Source organism: Salvelinus fontinalis, chromosome 15 (assembly GCF_029448725.1).
Source record: "Salvelinus fontinalis isolate EN_2023a chromosome 15, ASM2944872v1, whole genome shotgun sequence".
In the NCBI taxonomy this organism is placed as follows: domain Eukaryota; kingdom Metazoa; phylum Chordata; class Actinopteri; order Salmoniformes; family Salmonidae; genus Salvelinus; species Salvelinus fontinalis.
Window position 1 is genome coordinate 32019744 of NC_074679.1, and position 23355 is coordinate 32043098.

Sequence of the window (23355 nt, forward strand, 5' to 3'; positions counted from 1 at the left end):
TAGGGCCTAATGAATTTATTTACATTGACTGATGTTCTTATATGAACTGTAACTTAGTAAAATAGTTAAAATTGTTGCATGTTGTGTTTATATTTTTGCTCAGTATATATTTTTGTTCAGTATAGTGCACATGTTCAAAATTCATGGATGCCACTTTGGAACCAAAACTTGAAGGTGGTCATTAAACACTGGAGGGAAAGTGGGGTTATTCCAAATAGGGGTACCTGTTGATATTGTTCCTTTCCACCTCATGAATTGATGTACATTTTCCCAAATACGAATGGAATTGAGAATCATTGGATTGTCTGTTTTTTTCTTCAATGCCTTGGAACCGAAGTAGTGAATATATTTTAGATCATAAGGTATTACATTTATGCCTTCAATACTTCTCTATGCACAAGGATAGTCTGCTGTCCATTGTTAAAGTGAACACAGTTGTGCAGCCCAGTAATACACCTTCATATGAGGTAGTTCAAGACTTCCAGCTTTATAGGGTAAGTGTAAAACATAATTCCACTTTGACATTATGGGTTATTGTGTGTAGGCCAGTGACACAAAATCTCAATTTAATACATTTTTTATTCTGGCTGTAAGCCAACAAAATGTAAAACAAAATCAAGGGTAGTAAATACTTTCTGAAGGCACTGTAAATCCACTAATCACTGTAGATGAAGGGGAGGACACAGATTAAAGAAGGATTTTTAAACCTTAAGACAATAGAAACATGGATTGTGTGCCATTCAGAGGGTGAATAGGCAATATATATACATTTTTAAGTGTCTTTCTATACTAGGTGCCAGGCGCAGTACTTTGTGTCAATAACTGCAACGCTGCTGGGATTTTCACGCTCAACAGTTTCCCGTGTGTTTCAAGAATGGTCCACAACCCAAAGGACATCCAGCCAACTTGGCACAACATTGGGAAGCATTGGAGTCAACATGGGCCAGCATCCCTATGAAACGCTTGACACCTTGTAGAGTCCATGCCCCGATGAATTGAGACTGTTCTGACAGCAAAAGTGGGGGGTGCAACTCAATATTAGGAAGGTGTTCTTAATGTTTGTTATACTAAGTCTATATAATAGTAATAAATCATAATAACACGACTTATGATTCCATTGGTAAATCCAATATCGCCCAACTAGGACAACATGTTAAACATTTCAGATTTTTTTGTTTCAAATGTATTTTTTTTTTTTTTTTTTAAGTTTTAAAAAATGAGTCCGTATGTGTAATCTCTGATCGTAGAGGAGTCTGGGTGGCTGCATATTCAGCTCCCATACCAATCACCAACCACTGTGGAGTGTGACTGTCAGTACCATGTGTCCATGCTATGTGTAGTCAACTAGTATAATTAGTGTTTGTGAAGTAAACATAGTGATTATTATTAAGGAGTCCTGTCTAGGGCTGGTTCTACCTTCTGAGATGGATGAGACCCTTCTAAAGCATACATTGATCATTTGTCCTGGCCAGCGTGATAGGCCTACCCCTTGTTTGTTTTTTAAGCCAAATAAATAGGTTATCCCTCTCTTGGACAATAACAAGAGAAAAAAAAAACATTAAAAGCACTTGCCATCCCTGTGTTAATTGAGAATCAAACAAATTTGATTATTTAAGCATAAGGCATCATTATAATATATTAAAGAGAGAAATTGGTTAAACTCTCCATCTAATTCTCCAATTAAATAAATGCAAACTGATGTAGGCCTGCACAGCCCGCAACCACGTGGGGCACACTCGTCTTGACCCACTGGGGGACAGAGCGCGATGATCATTAAGAGCAGGTGGTATCATTAAGCAATAAGGCCCGAGGAGGTATCGAATATGGCCAATATACCCTGGCTAAGAGATGGTTTTATGCACAACGCAACACGGAGTCCCTGGATACAGCCCTTAGCCGTGGTATATTGGCCATACACCACAAATCTTGAGGTACATTATTAGTATTATAAACTGGTTACCAACATAATTAGACCAGTAATAATACATGTTTTGTCATACCCATTGGTATACAGTCTGATATACCACAGCGTTCAGCCAATCAGCATTCAGGGCTCGAATCACCAGGTTTATAATGACTTTTAACATCAATGCAACATCCGTCCTCTCTGGGCACTGGTAGAGCAAAATTGAGTGCCATTTATTCACTTGATTTTTCAGAGTTTTTCAGCTACATGTTCAGTTGGCTTGGTCACATTTCTCATACATTCCACCTTGGGATTCAGTTAATTAATTAATTTCAATACAAATTGTCCAACAAAGAGCTGGAAATAATGATTGAAAGGTGCATAATTGTGGGCTTCGCCCACATGGCCTGCTTGTGTGTCTCTCTTTTATAAACTCGGCAATTGCTCATGTTTCTTCATTCATTCAACTCATTATCATGAATCATTGCACTTACTATGGGAGAATAAAAATAAAAAGATAATCGAAACGTGATGATATGTTGCTCACATTGATTACACATTTTTCAATTCATATATCAATTTCCCCATTATCATGCCTTAATTTGGACAAAAGTAAATTATTGTTTTTAAGGAAAAAAGCAACATAAATAAAAGTACTGTGTGCTTACAATTTCAGCGACTTAGGCTGTGTGACATTTGAACTCTCCCTGTCTTTTTCACATATGGGCCATTTCAATTCTTCGCACCCACTCAAACCTTTATAGCCTATTGGCTCTTGATCATTCAAAAAGAATTGTCTAGAGATCATAGCAATCATCATGTTGTCTTGTTCACTTGTCAGTTCATTACTTAAAACAAATAGATCACGGCCATTTCCACCGTTCTCCTTGTCCAGGTTATCCAGAAATCTGGTAACCTATTTTGCTAATATCAGTGTGATGTTTATTTCCTTCCTTCTGACCCGTAGTTGAGCAGGGTACATCAAAGGGAACAGGATTCTTTCCCCCCCATAGCCTTTTCTTTATGGTGTCAATTTCTCTGCGCTTCATGTAGAGGTCTCTTGTTGGTGTTGATGTACTGTAGATCCGTTGGCCCTCATACAAAGTTCCAACTTCCAACTTTTTGGCTTGGATGGCCAGTCATAGAACTTTATCTTTGTCCCTATAGTTAAGTAACTTTGCTATGATGCCCCTTGGTTTGCTGCTGGTGTCCCCTCCTGGGCCGCCTGTTCGAATGTGCTTATTCAATTGTGGGAGCCCGTGTGAAGTTCTCCTGGCCCAGTAGTTGTGTGATATTACATTTTCCTGGAATTCTTCCATTCCGGTTGTTCCACAGCTTTCGAGGAAATTTACGAAACAAAGATTTGAGCTGTGACTGAAGTCATCCATCCTGTTTACGTTGTCAGTAAGGCCCGTAATGATTGTATTTTTGTTCATCCATGGTTTTCTAGAGTTTCTCTCGTGCAATTATCGCTAGAATTAACCCGGTTTCGGCCTCCTTCATACGTTTGCCCATTTCAGTCATATCAGTTTAGATCTGATATTTTCTTCATCTTTTCTGTTAGTAGTGTCTCTAAACTCACTTTAGTCGAGTCATCAGCTACTTGGTCCACGACCGCGTTGTTTCGCCGTGGTTGTTTTTATTTCTCGATCTAGTATTTGCCGTAACAATGAGTATGCCAACATGTTTTTATTTCTTGACTTTTGAGTCGAGTTCTTTCAAATTTAAGAGGCACAAGGGAATGCCAAGCGGATCACCTTTACCTTACGACCTCACGGTCGCCATACCGGAAATAGTCTATTATATATTACATTCTAAAATTTGCATAAAAGCAATATGTGCATTTTCCCACCAGAGGGGTGTTTCCTTCAAACAGACTTGTTGCAGATAAAAGCGTGTGCATGATAACGTAGTGCACATAAAAATAACTTCAGTGGTTATAATAAAAAATACAAGTTAAATGGGTTTCCATTGCATTTTCAACTCTACTGTAACACTGTTGCGTTATATAGCAAATGTGCCCACTGGTCTTGGCATGTGCGCTCTACCCAACAGCTCTCAGATACAGTGCGGGTATAGCCCACACAAAGACATTATTATGAACAAAAAAATATAGATTATTTTGATTAGTCAAACTGCAGCTAAGCATCATGTCACCAGAATAAGACTCAATGTTTACTGGAAAGAAGCATCAAGCGTGCATTTTCACCACCCTGTGATGTTCAAAATGTAGTTAATCTGCAGCCTGATAAACAGCATGCTTACTAGAGTCGTAGTGGGAGGACCACACAACATATCATCACGTGACTCCAAGTTTACATCGATATGATTATTATTATAGAAATATTTGTGCATAAAGGCGTTTACACCACCATTTCTCGCATAATTCAAGTGGAACTGACAGTGGTTTAACTACTATTACAAATCTGTAAAAAAAATATCAAATTCCCATTTATGCTTCAAAACCAACTTCATAAGAGGTTTTAAAATAGGTTCTATTTGACTCAATTACATGACATACATTAATTAAGGAATTGTTGGCAGAATATATGGATGCAGTTCAATGCATGATTAATGTAATTCACCAATACATTTCTTGGTAGTCCAAGAAAATATTGCTATCAGGTTGTAAGTCCCTGCTGGCCAGGTACATTGTTTGCTGGACTGTAACCAAGGCTGGGAATGTCAAAAAAAAATGTAACGAGCAAGGGCAATGATCACAAGGCCCGCGGCCCGAATAGGACACAAAAGCGAGTGTAAATGAGTCTACAGCAAAAAAAGTCAAACGTGTTTTAAGTTTAAATGTTACAACAAACCCATAGCTACATTTTTGTTATTTGGAATTATTCACATCTGCAAGCATAACAGCAGAGGCTGGACAAATATATTTCTCTCTTATTTGTTCAAATATGTTAAAACGCTATATACAACATTCTATGTACATACGTGGGCATTATAAAGGGCCATATTTTTTCAAATAAAAACAATGGCCAGTTTGGATCACAGTTGTACTTTTTTGTATGTCTGGCCTGTGAATTCGTTGTTTTTTCAATATTGCCCATGCGCTGATTGAGTTTGACACCACTGGGATAGGCGTATCTATTTATGCAACTAGCTATTTATTTAGCAAGCTAAAAACACGGAGCCTAATGTTAGCTAGCTGCTGGGAGGATGTCATGTCATTGGAGGAGTGGATGAGTGACCGACTTTTCCCCTTATATTGTTTTTTGGTGGCTACAGCTAGAGATGCAGGTGTCATTTGGTTAGCTAGCAAGAAATGTGAATCGCTTTGCCATGCTGAACTTGAACGACTATTAACTGTCGATTAGGGGCTCGTAAGTAAGCATTTCACTGTAAGGTCTACACCTGTAGTATTCGGCGCATGTGACTAATAAAATTTGAATTGATCCACAGTTAGCATATCTTTTAGATGTCAATCAAACGTATTTGGCATCGATCAAATGGGCAGGCTGGCAAGCTAGTTCCTATTCAATTGTTCAAATGTGGGTTGGGAAAAGCATGCATTGGCAGGCAGGCTGCAGAAGAACGAGCAGGCTACTATTCCCTATCGTTCCAGCGCAATTTTGACAGCCAACTAGCTTAAAAAGTTTGAGAGGGGTTATCTAATGTTCCCTCGTTAGATTATCTCGTTCTGGCTAGCATTAGTTGTTGATCTTGTTGTTGTTCACGTGTATAGGCAACTGAGGGAGAGATGGCCTACCTTTTCATGGTTGTTAATATCAGTAGGACTGTGAAGTTTCCAAATGTAAGAGGACTCCCGTGGAATTTACATAAAACACAAATTGAGGTGTATTTTGTGGCTTTGGCGAATGCATTCTAATGATCTAAAGTTCCACTGTTTCATCTGCCTGTAAACACCAAGTCCGGTTCAAAGTGAATGATGGCAAGCCCATGTGGCAAATGGCTTATTTGCATATAGGCCTGCTGTAGCTTGGATTGGCTATGGCTATTGAACTTTCAAATGCCTTACTATACATCACTCCCAAACACTGTCAGAAAATATATATATATTTTTTAAACGGTCATATTCTTCCTTGGGGTGTATATGAACAGATTTTAAAATGTCATGTTGCTAAAACACTGTCAGTTTAATTTTCATTTTACTGACACAAGAAGATCTCACCTTGTCTTACTGAATTTTGTTTTGATGACATTTGGAAAGGTAACCGACAAATTTGTTGTTTCCATCAGGCCTGTCATGACATTTTTTATCCGACATGTACTTTACTTGCAAAAAATAAGTTGGACGGTGCCCCTCCGAGTGGCGCAGCAATCTAAGGCACTGCATCGCAGTGTTGTGGCGTCACTACAGCCTGGGGTTCGATCCCAGGCCGTGAACGGGAGTCCCATAGGGTGGCACAAAATTGTCCCAGCGTCGTCCGGGTTAGGGTTTGGCCGGGAGGGCTTTACTTGGCTCATCGTGCTCTAGCGACTCCTAGTGGCGGGCAGATGAACGTGTTTCTTGTTTTCCTGCACACATTGGTGCAGCTGGCTTCCGGGTTAAGCGAGCGGGTGGGTCATTTTTCATAGGACGCATGACTCGACCTTCGCCTCTCCCGAGCCCGTTGGGGAGTTGCAGCGATGAGACAAGATTGTATTCACAAAATTGTGGAGAAAAAGGTGGTAATTCTAAATAATAATAATAATAATTTCAAAGTTGGATGGAAACCTGGTTGATGTCTGGTTTCCAAAAACATGAATCAAATATCTTTTCAACATTCATAAACATTTACCGTGTCTTTGTTCCAGATCTTGATGATCTTGGAGTCCGCAGTCAGAACCAGGTCTAGGTGGTCCTGGAAGTTGACAGACTTGATAGGAAGGCCGTAGTAATGGTCTTTTACCAGCAGGGGGCGGCTGGAGCGCAGGTCATAGATTAAGACCTACAGTACCAGGCAGACAGATCGTCAATGGGGAAACTTGTGGGGAGGGGAACATTTAGGCAGTTTTCGGGAATTATCTCAGTATTAGGACACACAAGACGCCATTGTAAAAGTTCATACCTGCCCAGTGCTCGTTCCCACAGCCATGGTGAGAGAGCCGTTAAACTTGAGTGCGCTGACTGATGGCAAGCCCTCCACTCTAAAGACAAACACATCCAGATCATGGATTTGAACGATGGCGTTTTTCTACATACATGTAACTGTTCATGTTCTAGTGTTGTACTTACTCTGTTCCCTCTGTGACGCTGCTCAAGGCACAGTCTAGCATCCCCACCCGACTTCGTACACGAGGGTCCCAGCACTCCACTTTCCCCTAGCCACCAACAACACAGGGAACATGGTTACACACACAGGCTCACACACAAAATGACGTCAATATGGTTCAGGTTATGTCCGATCCATTCACTCTTTACATGCACATAGGCTCCACCCACCTCTGCTGTTCCTGAAGCGAACAGTTGATGGACAGGATTGATGTCACACACATTGTGCTCCCTGTCAGTCAGAGAAATGGCAAAAAGAGACATGATCATACCATATGCATACTGACAAGTCTTGTAATGACTGTATTGTAATGCACAGGGGTGATTCCGTGTCAGCATGGCACAAAAAAAAATAGTTTTGGCAACTCTCACATTTAAACTTAATTCGAAGAAAGGATGTTTGATATGCTTTTAAAAATTTGTAGCAAACCAGTTTTTGGAAACTCGATGAAAGTTGCCAATATCCGGCCCTTTTTAAGACCTTTAGATGCAACCTGTAAGACCCAATGATTCGTGAACCGTACATGATACAGACAACACTTATTGTCATTATACCCATAGTGTCCTCTATAATAGGGAGTATCCCTACATTCTCAAATACAATTTCACACATGAATTTATTCAACATTAAAACTATTAATATTAAAAAGGTACTAACTAGAATTTCTCCCCTATGTAGAAGCTAGGTGAATTGCAAGAACACTGGCTGCATTCAAAACAAATATCCCCCTTCCCTGCACCCATTTCACTGTAACATTTTTAACTATTTTCAACATTGTATAACAATAGTAAAGACATCAAAACCTATTAAATAACATATATGGAATCGTTTATGAACCAAAAAAGTGTTAAATCAAAATATATTTTATATTTGAGATTCTTCAAAGTAGCAACCCTTTGCCTTGATGACAGCTTTACACACTCTTGGCATTCTCTCAACCAGCTTCATCAGATAGTCACCTGGAATGCATTTAAATGAACAGGTGTGCCTTGTTAAAAGTTAATTTGTGGAATTTCTTTCCTTCTTAATTAATGTGTTTGAGCCAATCAGTTTTGTTGTGACAAGGTAGGGGTGGTATACAGAATATTTGGTAAAAGACCAAGTCTATATTATGGTAAGAACAGCTCAAATAAGCAAAGAGAAACGACAGTTCATCATTACGTTAAGACATGGTCAGTCAATCCGGAAAACTTCAAGAACTTTGAAAGTTCCAAGTACAGTCGCAAAAACCATCAAGCGCTATGATGAAACTGGTTCTCATGAGGACCGCTACAGGAAAGGAAGACCCAGAGATACCTCTGCTGCGGAGGATAAGTTCATTAGAGTTAACTGCACCTCATATTGCAGCCCAAATAAATGCTTCACAGAGTTCAAGTAACAGACACATCTCAACTAGAGGTCGACCGATTAATCGGAATGGTCGATTAATTAGGGCCGATTTCAAGTTTTCATAACAATCGGAAATCGGTCATTTTGGACGCCGATTTTTAAACCTTTATTTAATGACGGCCTAGGAACGGTGGGTTAACTGCCTTGTTCAGGGGCAGAACGACAGATTTTTACCTTGTCAGCTCTGGGATTCAATCTTGCAACCTTACGGTTAACTAGTCCAACGCTCTAACCACCTGCCTCACGAGGAGCACGTCTGTTACGAGAATGCAGTAAGAAGCCATGGTAAGTTGCTAGCTAGCATTAAACTTAATCAATCATAATCACTAGTTATAACTACACATGGTTGATGATATTACTAGTTTATCTAGCGTGTCCTGCGTTGCATATAATCGATGCAGTGCGCATTCGCGAAAAAGGACTGTCGTTGCTCCAACGTGTACCTAACCACAAACATCAATGCCTTTCTTAAAATCAATACACAGAAGTATATATTTTTAAACCTGCATATTTAGCTAAAAGAAATCCAGGTTAGCAGGCAATATTAACCAGGTGAAATTGTGTCACTTCTCTTGCGTTCATTGCACGCAGAGTCAGGGTATATGCAACAGTTTGGGCCGCCTGGCTCATTGCGAACTAATTTGCCAGAATTTTACGTAATTATGACATAACATTGAAGGTTGTACAATGTAACAGGAATATTTAGACTTATGGTTGCCACCCGTTAGATAAAATACGTAACGGTTCTGTATTTCACTGAAAGAATAAACGTCTTGTTTTCGAGATGATAGCTTCCGGATTCGACCATATTAATGACCTAAGGCTCGCATTTCTGTGTGTTATTATATTATAATTAAGTCTATGATTTGATAGAGCATTCTGACTGTGCGATGGTAGGCACCAGCAGTCTCATAAGCATTCATTCAAACAGCACTTTTGTGCGTTTTGCCAGCAGCTCTGCTGTTTATGACTTCAAGCCTATCAACTCCCGAGATTAGACTTGTGTAACCGATGTGAAATGGCTAGCTAGTTAGCGGGGTGCGCTAACTAGCTCGCTCTGAGACTTGGAGTAGTTGTTCCCCTTGCTCTGCATGGGTAACGCTGCTTCGAGGGTGGCTGTTGTCGTTGTGTTCCTGGTTCAAGCCCAGGTAGGAGCGAGGAGAGGTACGGAAGCTATACTGTTACACTGGCAATACTAAAGTGCCTATAAGGACATCCAATAGTCAATGGTATATGAAATACAAATGGTATAGAGAGAAATAGTCCTATAATTCCTATAATAACTTCAACCTAAAACTTCTTACCTGGGAATATTGAAGACTCATGTAAAAAAGGAACCACCAGCTTTCATATGTTCTCATGTTCTGAGCAAGGAACTTAAACGTTAGCTTTCTTACATGGCACATATTAAACTTTTACTTTCTTCTCCCAACACTTTGTTTTTGCATTATATAAACCAAATTGAACACGTTTCATTATTTATTTGAGGCTAAATTGATTTTATTGATGTATTATATTAAGTTAAAATAAGTGTTCATTCAGTATTGTTGTAATTTTCATTATTACAAAAAAAAATATATATATTTTTTTTTTTAATTGGCCGATTAATCGGTATCTGCATTTTTTGTCCTCCAATAATCGGCATCGGCATTGAAAAATCATATTCGGTCGACCTCTAATCTCAACATCAACTGTTCAGAGGAGACTGCGTGAATCAGGCCTTCATGGTCGAATTGCTGCAAAGAAACCACTACTAAAAGACAGCAATAAGAAGAAAAGACTTGCTTGGGTCTAGAAACACAAGCAATGGACATTAAACTGGTGGAAATTTGTCCTTTGGTCTGAAGAGTCCAAATTTGAGATTTTTGGTTCCAACCGCAGTGTCTGTGAGACACAGAGTAGGTTAACGGATAACCTTTTCTCAATAGGGGGTGCTGTTGGGACTTTGTAATAATTTCGTTCCCAAATTAAACTGCCTCGTACTCAATTCTTGCTCGTACAATATGCATATTATTATTAGTGAAACAGAACTCATTCTGCAGCACATTTCCTGTCAGGAAGTGAGATTTCAGAAATCGAGGTCCCTGTTCTGAGGTCAGTTTATAAGTCCCCATGTAAGCCATGGGGCTACATGCACTGCATACGCCTTCCTCTAGATGTCAGTAAGCAGTGAGAATTTGAATGGAGTGGATTGCGCAATCTGGGCCACTATAAAGGATCATGGAACGGAAGTACCGTTCTTTTCAACGGGGCATCTGGCGCAAGGGGGACATCACAATGGCGTCCTGCAAAAGCTTTCGTTTTAGCAGTTCTATATCTCCGGTCATGTTTTTATTCGTTATAGGTGTTAAAGACATCATAAGGTAGTTAATTTAAACCGACTTATAGCAGTTTATATCAGTTTATTGCGATTTTCTGGGATTTCTTTGTGACGCGCTTTCACGAGTTGGACACCTCTCCAGTGGGTGGCTATCGTTAGCTGCTATTTCTACAGGTGAAGAGGACATCTTTCAACCAAAAGACGATTGTTCTGGAGAAAGGACACCGTGCCCAAGATTCTGATGGAAGCTCAGCAAATAGTAAGCAATCTTTATGTTGTTAATTCGTATTTATGTTGACAAATGTCAAATAATAATTCCGCCATGAATTTCGGTGCGGTCTCGCTTTAGCGCACGCTGTATGCTGAAGTAACGTTAATTTTAAAAATGTAACACAGCGATTGCATTAAGAGCTAATTTGTCTTTCATTTGCTGTCCAACTTGTATTTTTTAGTCAAGTTTTGGATTAGTTACTGATTAGAATAGGTGCCTCTCCAAAGATTTCTCCTGACATTTTCTGGGCAGCTTGGCAACTTTTCTCATTGTACAACCACGATTTGTGCCACTAAATATGCACATTTTCGAACAAACTCTATATGCATTGTGTAATATGATGTTATAGGACTGTCATCTGAAGAATTCTGAGAAGGCTAGTGAAAAAATTTATATATTTTGGTGGTTTATACGTTATCGCTATTTTTGGCTTGAATCAATGCTGTTGTGATGTTTGCTATTGTGGTAAGCTAATATAACGCTATATTGTGTTTTCGCTGTAAAACACTTAGAAAATCTGAAATATTGGCTGGATTCACAAGATCTGTGTCTTTCATTTGCTGTACGCTGTGTATTTTTAAGAAATGTTTTATGGTGAGTAATTAGGTAATACACGATGGTCTCTGTAGTTATTCTAGTTGCTTTGGTGAGAGTTGTGATGGTGGCTGCAATGGTAAACTATGATTTATACCTGAAATATGCACATTTTTCTAAGAAAACATATGCTATACAATAAATATGTTATCAGACTGTCATCTGAGGAAGTTGTTTCTTGGCTAGTGGCTATTTATATCTTTATTTGGTCGAAATTGTGATAGCTACCTATGCAGGAAAAAAATGGTGGACAAAAAAAGTTGTGTCTTTTGCTATTGTGGTTAGCTAATAGATTTACATATTGTGTCTTCCCTGTAAAACATTTTAAAAATCAGAAATGATGGCTGGATTCACAAGATGTGTATCTTTCATCTGGTGTCTTGGACTTGTGATTTAATGATATTTAGATGCTACTATTTACTTGTGACGCTATGCCAGGCTATGCTAGTCAGCTTTTTTACTGGTGGGGGTGCTCCCGGACCCGGAATTGGGAGGAAGTAGAAGTTAACGGATCATCTCCGCATGTGTGGTTCCCACCGTGAAGCATGGAGGAGGTGGTGTGTTGGTGCTTTCCTGGTGACACTGTCAGTGATATATTTAGAATTCAAGGCACACTTAGCCAGCATGGCTACCACAGCATTCTGCAGCGATACGCCATCCTATCTGGTTTGCGCTTAGTGGGACTATCATTTGTTTTTCAACAGGACAATGACCCTAAACACACCTCCAGGCTGTGTGCGAACTATTTGATCAAGAAGGAGAGTGATGGAGTGCTGCATCAGATGACCTTGCCTCCACAATCACCCTACCTCAAGCTAATTGAGATGGTTTGGGATGAGTTTGACCGCCGAGTGAAGAAAAAGCAGCCAACAAGTGCTTAGCATATGTGGAAACTCCTTCAAGACTGTTGGAAAAGCATTCCCCAATAAGCTAGTTGAGAGAATGCCAAGAGTGTGCAAAGCTGTCATCAAGGCAAAGTGTGGCTGCTTTGAAGAATATACTTCTTGATTCCATATGTGTTATTTCATTTCATTATTCTACAATGTAGAAAACAGTCAAAATAAAGAAAAACCCTTGAATGAGCAGGTGTGTCCAAACTTTTGACTGGTACTGTATTTCACAGTGATTTAGATGGTACAATGATTCCCTGCAGTATTCAGTTCTTGTTTTCTCACAAACTGAAATTGAACGAATTGTGCAGATTTTTAGCAACCAAGAAATGACAATGATTTCTACTTTGTTTCCACAGCCACAAAGGCAAAACAGCTTTCCCATTTCGACAACAGAAGCCAGCCTGGCGGGAGAAATCAATAGGTGAATATCAAAGCCAATCATAACACTGTGAAACACTATCCTTCCGCTATTACTGCAGATATATTATGGACATTTTATGAACATTATGGAAATTACAATGTACTTTAAATATCTCAAAAGTACCCCCTTTGATTTTGTTTATTTGTAAAGACATATTGTTTTAAACACTATACACGCATTCAACTACTGTACACAATTCCAGAATGGGCTCTCTGCTGCTTTTGAAGAAAGTAACAATTTTATAGATAGAAATTGACATTATATGACTGATAGTTTATTCAAAAGTACCAGAGGCCACTCTGGAAATGTGATGTTTTTGAAGAGTATATTGTTCCAAACAATATGTCTAAAAATAAGCTTAATCAAAAAAAGTAGTTAAAAAAATATATATTTATATATTATGAATATTCAATATATGTTGAATAAATTAATGTGAAAATGTCCATTTCGGAATATAAACATACTCCATATTTTAGAGCACACTATAGGGAGTATATGACATCAAGATGTTGTCTGTACCATGTACGGTTCATGGATCATAGTTTATTCTCCTTGAGGCATCTATAGTAATAAAAGGGACCTAAAATTGGCACTTTCAGAAATATCTTCAAAAAGAAAAAAAGTTTGTGGTACAATTGTGAAAACCATGTTAAACATCCTTCCTCACAATTAGGTTATGTGAGAATTGCCAGAACAATCTGTGACACAAAAAAATATTTCCACGCAATGCTGTGGTGGAATCGGCCACAGCTGGCTTCATAAATAATGTATTGTTGATGTATACTTACACAGCATCTGTCTGAAGGGAGTTGAGGAACCTGCCTTGCTCCAGATTGAGTCTGAATATCTCTGAGCTGAAAACGGTTTCAGTCTTACTGTGCGCAGTCAACATTAACACAACTTCAACTTGTCTTTATTTTACTGCTGCTCTTTAATAACGTGTTACTTTTATTTCTTATTTGTACTGCATTGTTGGTTAACTGTAAGGTCTACTACACCTGTTGTATTCCGCGCATGTGACTAATAAAACTTGATTTGAAGTTAAAGTCAAGTCTAATGATACATAGGAAATCAAGACAGTGAATGATCCACCTCCTTTGGCTTTTAACCCTTACCTTGCCCCAACAAAGTAGAGGTCGCAGGAGGGGTAGTGGTAGGCAAAGTCCCTACCAAACTTGGGAATGCGTGTCTTGTAGTACTGTCCATGCTGCGAGTGGAACTCCACGTACCGGTTACAGTGCAGAAACACCAACTACACAAACAACAATATCAGGTCACATTTACTTGTAGAAGATAAAGTTAAGATACCTTCCTTGGTTGTTTCCTGAAGCGGGGGTTAAGTCTGTCTTACCTTCGAGTAGTCATCAGACAGAATGTCAAAGGCCACAACTGTGAGAAAAAAAAAACACTTTCAGAACTAGCTACAAGAAAAAATTATATCAAATGGTTAAGAATTTTGTACAATGCAAAAGGTTTATCTATTGGTGACCATCACATTATGGCAATTGTGTATGTCGGGTGTGTGTTAGTCACAAAACATGGCGATGTCTTAAAATTATGTAGACAACGCCATACATAGAAAAATTCTAAACGTCCCTTGTCTGTCACAAATGTAAAAATATACATATATTTCAAATTAATCTGCCAATTGTCCATTGTGTCGGTCCCTCAGTTGGTCGAAATAGTTAATACGCAAACCATGCATACTAACCGAAGTCTTGCAGGTGTTTACATGGTTTTGCCAGATGATAGAAATGTCTACTTCAGTACAAGTGCTCTAAAAAGTTGGGTAAACAATACTTTCCTCTGGATATTTACTTTCCGGCAGAGTAAGTTCAAATATAATTGTATTCAACATTCCGGCTTGTAGAGGACCTGAGAGGTACCTTTCCAGAATCAAACACTGTCATATTCCAGACGGTGTACTTAGAAATTCAGTGACTGGTTCCCAGGCAGGTGTGTGCTTGCTTGAAAATGTGTATGTCTGGCTGCACCGTAGTTAAATATTAAGAATATTAACTGGTTCAGGCCTGTGAGCTTTCATTAGTGGAGTCAGGACTAGCTGACACCATCACTGAGACAGCTGGATCCTCTTCCTATGGACCAGTCACTCACTCACTTCACAACAAAGAGAGGGAGGGATACTTTACTTCCATAGCACATCAGAGTTCCAGCGGACCATAGAAGCAGAATGATCACCCTACGAGTATGTAACAATATAACTACTGGGTCTATCACTTACCATCCGAATCCAGACACCGTTCAAATTTCAAGGACAACTGATACGTGTCATAGCATCGGATCCTGGGTTTGTATGTGCCTGAAAGGATGTTAAAAGAATGTGACAAATCCATATATAACAGTAATTAGTGTTTTCCACAAGCACATGCGGAAGCCAGCCAAATAGAACAATGATCCAGCCAAGATCCCCCGGGCTGGAGTTAAGAACTTTTTCATCTCCATTTTGGTGGCGTCTGGTACATTCGGATTACATCCGAAATACACAGCTAAATTATTGAATACTTTATTGAGATTACCTCCCAGACTGGAAACATTTGTTGTGGTATTGTGTTTACAATTTAAAATGACTGAAAATGCATGGATTCAGTGAAATGTTCGTTTTTTGGGATATCGTCTAGGCCTATATGATCAGGACTATTTAAGTATGAGAACATTAAACCAATTTATTTTTATTTGTTTACATTTAACCTGTCTTCAAGATTAAAGTATTTTACTGCAAATTATGAATTGCCACAATTGTTTGTTCTTCAAATTATGCATTTTATTAAAACAGAAAAATTAAGTAAATAGCCCAAATTACCTAGAAAAATGTATTAAAGGTTCAATATAATAGAATCAAACAAATTGTGTGATGGGCAATTTCAAATGGAAAAATGGGTCTCTAAAATAACAGAACAGGTGCTCAATTAAGTTCTGGGCCCATACGTGCTAAGAGAAGATTGACATCAGCTAAATTGTTTGCAAATCTTTTTTGATTGCAGTATGTAATTCAGTAAAAAAAAAAGACTTGTTTAACAACTGACCAACAAATATCTGCAATAAAGGTATGATCGAAGGAGGAAGCAGGTGTTAATCATGGGCTTTGATACACTTTGATGAAATCAGTAGACCTATATCAATATCTTTGAAAAGAACATATACAGTGCATTCGGAAAGTATTCAGACCCCTTGACTTTTCCCACACTTTGTTAGGTTACAGCCTTATTCTAAAATTAATTCAAATGTTTTTTCCCCCACATCAGTCTACACACAATACCCCATAATGACTAAGAAAAAACTGGGTTTTTTTAAGTAAAAAAAATGGTGAAGTATCACATTTACATAAGTATTCAGACCCTTTACTGAGTACTTTGCTAAAGCACTTGTGGCAGCGATTACAGCCTTGAGTCTTCTTGGGTATGACGCTAAAAGCTTGGCACACCTGTATTTGGGGAGTTTCTCCCATTCTTCTCTCCAGATCCTCTCAAGCTCTGTCAAGTTGGATTGGGAGTGTCGCTGTACAGCTATTTTCAGGTCTCCAGAGATGTTCGATCGGGTTCAAGTCCGATATCTGGCTGGGCCACTCAAGGATATTCAGACACTTGTCCCGAAGCCACTCCTGCGTTAACTTGGCTGTGTGCTTAGGGTCATTGTCCTGGTGGAAGGTGAACCTTCACCCCAGTCTGAGGTCCTGAGCGCTCTGGAGCAGGTCTGTCAGAGTGATCATCGGGTTCTTGGTCACCTCCCTGACCAATGCACCCCCCCCCCCCTGATTTAAGAATGATGGAGGTTACTGTGTTTTTGGGGACCTTCAATGATGGAGACATTTTTTGCTACCCATGCACAGATCTGTGCCTCGACACAATCCTGCCTCTGAGATCTAAGGACAATTCCTTTGACCTCATGGCTTGGCTTTTGCTCTCATGCACAAGCAACTGTGGGACCTTATATAGACAAATGTGTGCCTTTTCAAATCATGTCCAATCAATTTAATTTACCACAGACGGACTCCAATCAAGTTGTAGAAACTTCTCAAGGATGATCATTGGAAACAGGATGCACATAAGCTCAATTTCGAGTCTCATTGCAAAGGGTCTGAATACTTATGTAAATAAGGCATTTGCAAACATTTCTAAAAACCTGTTTTCGCTTTGTCATTATGGGGTATTGTGTGTAGATTTAGGGGGGGAAATGATTTCATACATTTTAGAACAAGGCTGTAATGTAACAAAACATGAAAAAAGTAAAGGGGTCTGAATACTTTCCGAATGCAATGTAAGTATCATTAGCTTTTAAAACAATTAAATCTGTTTTCTTTTATATTTTGGAACAGAGTGAGACTATCACTCCACCAGCCTACATATTGTTTCTGCAATGAGGAGGATTCACCATCTTCATGGAATGTTTTCATAATTTATCTGCAGATAACCAGGAGCCAAATGAACGGCTCTCTTACCGACGCGATTCGGTAGCCTACTGATGAGTCACCCACATAACGTCACTGTCTGGCAAGTCCTGCTGGACTTCATATCGAAAATACAAACGATATCTTTAGTTTACTTGTCCCGATGTGATACCATGGACATATAACTACATTGTATGATTTATGAATAGCAAGGATATATGAGATCGACTTTATTCAGTCAGTTCAAAACCATTTATAAACTAGTCAAGCTTGCTGTTCGTCAATCAAATCACAGTAAGCCCATGCACTAGATCTGCATAGCTGTACATAAAACACGCAAAAGAAAATAAATCAATGTTCCAGAAAATAATAGGCTAAGTGGATTTCGACTCATAATTACCACATTATATGGGACGTGCAAATTGGCTAATATAGACCATTTTAGGAACATCATGCAGGGCAGACTTTTTTTCTGACTTGCAAAATGTAAAAACACAGCCTAATTTAGGTGGCATAATTCCCCACTGAAAATTAGTGTGTAACTGGCTGCATAGCCAACAGCCAGCGCTAGTGGAAAGCACTGCAATTACTTACAATCCTTTACTGTTCTACTCTACTAATATGCCAAATTTATTTAACAGTGACAGCAAGCCAAATCCTCACCTGCTGCTAGAATAAACTGCCCATCCCTTGACACTTTGATTGAGGTGCACACTGTGGGCATCTCAAAGTCCTGGATAAGCTCGATCCTGCGTTGGATGTCTGAGAAAAATACATTAGGGAGGTGACGCGTGAGCACAGGAAAATATACAGTCTGACAACTTGGCCAGCACACAAACACCTGTAAGACATTGACATTAGTAAAATGAATACTCACCAACATCTTTATTTTGCAATGCCCTTTTCTTCCGATCTGAAAGCCACTGGGAAACAAATATTGAGACGTGTGTTATCACATACTCTGGTTATTATGACAAGCTACTGTTTACTTTGTGAGCTCATACCCAATTTCACAGCAATATAAACCTCCATGCTTACTGGCCATGGATGTAGCTAGCTAGCTAACGTTAACTTAGTTGCTTGGCATGCCTTTGCTTCAAGACAAGACCGAGAGTAATAACGTTATAGTAGCTAATAAAAAAACGACTTGACTTGGGAGATTTAATCGGTTATCAAAGTCGTATATATTAGCAGTAGCTAACTAGCTTATTTGTATTGTAAGTTAGGTTGCTTGCTTGCTAGCTAACGTTAGCTAGCTAGCTACTTTTGAAAACGTGTCTTACCTCTGGAAGAGACTTTCCGTGGCTTAAATTATAAATCTTCACATCATTCACACTGGATATCTGCATTGTCGAGGCTGTCAAATATACTTTCCACTCATAACACTAATGTACAATAATTGTAAGTTCTAAGTATTAAACATGCATGCCCCACGTTGCCACAAACAACAGGAAGTGTTGGTCTTTACTATTTAGGTCCGTGTGGAAGCCAAAAACAATAGATGGAGTTCCTTCTTTTTCTTCGGTGGGGTTTAACGGCGGTTGGTATCCAACGTCATGGTGCATTACCGCCACCTACTGTACTGGAGTGTGGGCCAGAGACAGGGAGAAACTAAATCCTTCCTGCCAGCCCCGTTGCTCTTAAAAAAGATAACATATTTTAGACTATATCTAATGACGTTCTTCTCAATATACTCTTTAAACTATTTTCCTGTATCCCCTTCTCCCTCATACTAGATCTCAGCCTCTCTCTTTCCCTCTGATACTGCCCACATTGTAGCAATACATGCTCCACAGTCTCTGTTTCCTGACAATAATCACGCTTTCATGTTGAATGCTTTCCTGTCACATTTAAGGTCTTATTCAACTGGCTGTGTCCCACCCTTGATCTTGTAAAAATAGCCTCCTCTCTTCTGTCCCTTCCTGCAGTCCTCCCCGACTTTCCTCTGTACTTTAAATAAATGCCTGCCCTTAGTATCTCTATTCCACTGCTCCTGCATTTTCTGCACCATCACTGTCTATTTTAGGCTTTTTGCCTCTGCCTTGCTCATTGAAACTACAACATCAACATTCCCACTACTAAGTGATTGTTTAACCAGTACATCAATTGCCTCGTTCCCCTTAACCCCCACATGGGCTGGGACCCAAGTAAATCTAATTTGTATACCCATCTTGTTTAATCCTGCCATGGGTTTGTAGTACCTCATAAAACAGGTCTTGTTTGCTACATGAGCTAAAGGACTGGAGACTCATTAACATTGCACATGAATCAGAGCAAATAACTACTATATCTGGCTTATCTTCCTCCACCCACTGCAAGGCCAACAGTATGGCCATCAGCTCTGCTGTATATATACAGCCAGATGATCTGTAATACGTTTCCTGACTTCCACCCCAAATTCCTGCACTACAAATGCTGACCCAATACATCCTGTCCTTTTTTTTAATCATCTGTGTAAATGGCCACAAAATCCTGATACACAGTATGCAGACGTCTCTTAAACAAATCGGATGGATCAACACTCTCCCTATCTTTCTTTGGCATGTGAAAATCCATTTTACTGGTAATGGCTCGCTTGATGAGTATGCATATAGCTTTTTATCAGTCAGTGATGAACGGCACCTTATTTTCTTTGCTTTCAACATTTCCCATGTGCTCTCATCTACTATATTACTCATGGTCCCAGAGTCAATTAACATGAATAAACTGACCCCTCCCACTAAGAACGTGATCCTGTCTGAGTTACAGTTCTCATTTACCAAAAATGATAGTCTCTGTTTTGTTCCTCTGAATTAACATATTTCACGGTCAGTTTTGAGTAACCCTTGGTCTTGCACATTTTTGCAAAATGGTCCTTCCCATTACATTTCTTGCAGGTCTGCCCACGTGCTGGACAAGCAGGATCCTTTGCAAAATTATCTGCATGTCCACAACGATAGCACACCTTCTCTGATTGGTCTTTTCCTTCTGCATTCTGTCTCAGCCCGTTTTTGTGATATTTCTTTTCCTTTTTGAAAACATGATGCATGGTCTCATCTTTAGCATCTGTACTCACATGCATGGCGGCCATTTTCACTTCAATTCTTTCACATTGTGTGGATAGCTCGAGTGACCGCGCTAACTAGCTAACCACAATCCCGGGTGACCAGTCCTGGCTAGCGTTTCCATCCCGGAGCAAGCACCAATTAGCCTGAAGCTAGCCCGGCTAGGGCTCCTGTGCTACCACTGAAGCCCACTCCTGGGCTACAATATCCGGACCCCTTTACTGTCGGTACGGAGCACGGAACCCCGCCGATCCTCTACGACTGGAATACCGACATAATCTGCCCGAGGACTCCAACAGGCCCCTCAGGCGTGACGCCCGCTGAAGGCCCATTCTGCTAACCTACTAGGCCTGCTAGCTACCTAGAGCTACCTGGAACCCTACTAATTCCACGACTGGTCTATCGACGTCACCGCACGAAGAGGCAAAAAAAGACTTCCCCCCCATCGCGACGTCCCCCAAAGGCTAACTCGCTAGTCCCGGTCTGCTAACTGCTAGCTTGCCTGCCCTGGTCTGCTAACTGCTAGCTTATCTTGCAGCTAGCGCAGCCAGGAAGCTAGCACCAGTTAGCAAACACAATTCTACAATTCACAACCTCTCTTTCGCCATCGCCATCCGGCTTGATTCTCTGTCGACACGACCACGTCTGGTCTGCAGACGAATACCCCATCCGCTGTGCCCTCAACCGGCCTCCGTCTGAGCAGACCCCCTCCGTCTGAGCAGACCACCCCCTGGGCTACTAACTTTAAACGCGTGCTAGCTTAGTGGAGGCCTCACTGCTCCATCTACGGCTGCCCCCTGGACACTATGATCACTTGGCTACATAGCTGATGCCTGCTTGACTGTCCATTAATTCACGGTACTCCATTCTGTTTATTTGTGTTTTATCTGTCGGCTCTGTGCTTTAACTCAGGATCTGTGTGTAGTTAATCCGACCCTCTCTGCCTAGTCGTCGCCATTTATTTTTTTTACCTTCTGTCGCTGTGTTAGCTGACTAGCTGCTGTTATCTCACCTGTTGTTTTAGCTAGCTCTCCCAATCAAGACCTGCAATCACTTTATGCCTTATTGTATGTCTCTCTCAAATATCAATATGCCTTGCATACTGTTGTTCAGGCTAGTTATCATTGTTTTGGTTTGCAATGGACCCCGTAGTTCCACTCTCCGTACCTCTGATACCTCCTTTGTCCCACCCCCCCCCCCCCCCCCCCCCCACACACATGCGGTGACCTCACCTATTGAGACGAGCATGTCCAGAGATACAACCTCTCTTATCATCACCCAGTGCCTGGGCTTGCCTCCGCTGTACCCGTGCCCCACCATACCCTGGTCTGCACATTATGCCCAGAATCTATTCTACCACGCCCATAAATCTGCTCCTTTTATTCCTTGTCCCCAACGCTCTAGGCGACCAGTTTTGATAGCCTTTAGCCGCACCCTCATCCTACTACTCCTCTGTTCCTCGGGTGATGTGGAGGTAAACCCAGGCCCTGCATGTCCCCAGTCACCCTCATTTGTTGACTTCTGTGATCGAAAAAGCCTTGGCCTCATACATGTCAACATCAGAAGCCTCCTCCCTAAGTTTGCCTTACTCACCGCTTTAGCACACTCTGCCAACCCTGATGTCCTTGCCGTGTCCGAATCCTGGCTTAGGAAGGCCACCAAAAACTCTGAGATTTCCATACCCAACTATAACACTTTCCGTCAAGATAGAACTGCCAAAGGGGGAGGAGTTGCAATCTACCGCAGAGATAGCCTGCAAAGTTCTGTCATACTTTCCAGGTCTATGCCCAAACAGTTCGAACTTCTAATTTTAAAAATTAATCTCTCCAGAAATAAGTCTCTCACTGTTGCCGCCTGCTACCGACCCCCCTCAGCTCCCAGCTGTGCCCTGGACACCATCTGTGAATTGATCGCTCCCCATCTAGCTTCAGAGTTTGTTCTGTTAGGTGACCTAAACTGGGATATGCTTAACACCCCGGCAGTCCTACAATCTAAGCTTGATGCCCTCAATCTCACACGAATCATCAAGGAACCCACCAGGTACAACCCTAAATCTGTAAACATGGGCACCCTAATAGACATTATCCTGACCAACTTGCCCTCCAAATACACCTCTGCTGTCTTCAATCAAGATCTCAGCGATCACTGCCTCATTGCCTGTATCCGCCACGGGTCCGCGGTCAAACGACCACCCCTCATCACTGTCAAACGCTCCCTAAAACACTTCTGCGAGCAGGCCTTTCTAATCGACCTGGCCCGGGTACCCTGGAAGGATATTGACCTCATCCCGTCAGTTGAGGATGCCTGGTCATTCTTTAAAAGTTACTTCCTCACCATATTAGACAAGCATGCTCCGTACAAAAAATGCAGAACCAAGAACAGATATAGCCCTTGGTTCACTCCAGACCTGACTGCCCTCGACCAGCACAAAAACATCCTGTGGCGAACTGCAATAGCATCGAAGAGCCCCCGCGATATGAAACTGTTCAGGGAAGTCAGGAACCAATACACGCAGTCAGTCAGGAAAGCAAAGGCCAGCTTTTTCAAGCAGAAATTTGCATCCTGTAGCTCTAACTCCAAAAAGTTCTGGGATACTGTAAAGTCCATGGAAAACAAGAGCACCTCCTCCCAGCTGCCCACTGCACTGAGGCTAGGTAACACGGTCACCACTGATAAGTCCGTGATAATCGAAAACTTCAACAAACATTTCTCAATGGCTGGCCATGCCTTCCTCCTGGCGACTCCAACCTTGGCCAACAGCCCCGCCCCCCCCGCTGCTACTCGCCCAAGCCTCCCCAGCTTCTCCTTTACCCATATCCAGATAGCAGATGTTCTGAAAGAGCTGGAAAACCTGGACCCATACAAATCAGCTGGGCTTGACAAT

The 23355-nt window shown here is 40.7% G+C and overlaps 1 protein-coding gene across 1 annotated transcript in view; it reads right to left on the reverse strand.

Moving 5' to 3' along the window:
- Positions 1-18908, reverse strand: part of nol10 (nucleolar protein 10) — a 42634-nt gene extending 23726 nt beyond the window's left edge. The window contains exons 1-11 of the mRNA XM_055863444.1: positions 18711-18908; positions 18305-18350; positions 18091-18189; positions 15265-15342; positions 14374-14411; positions 14138-14274; positions 13811-13876; positions 7305-7365; positions 7098-7183; positions 6931-7009; positions 6661-6810 (exon numbers count right to left, since the gene is read on the reverse strand). Of these exons, the coding sequence (XP_055719419.1) occupies positions 6661-6810; positions 6931-7009; positions 7098-7183; positions 7305-7365; positions 13811-13876; positions 14138-14274; positions 14374-14411; positions 15265-15342; positions 18091-18189; positions 18305-18350; positions 18711-18776 (906 nt within the window). The 5' untranslated portion in view covers positions 18777-18908. The remainder of the gene's footprint in view (positions 1-6660; positions 6811-6930; positions 7010-7097; positions 7184-7304; positions 7366-13810; positions 13877-14137; positions 14275-14373; positions 14412-15264; positions 15343-18090; positions 18190-18304; positions 18351-18710) is intronic.
- Positions 18909-23355: the final 4447 nt, after the last annotated feature.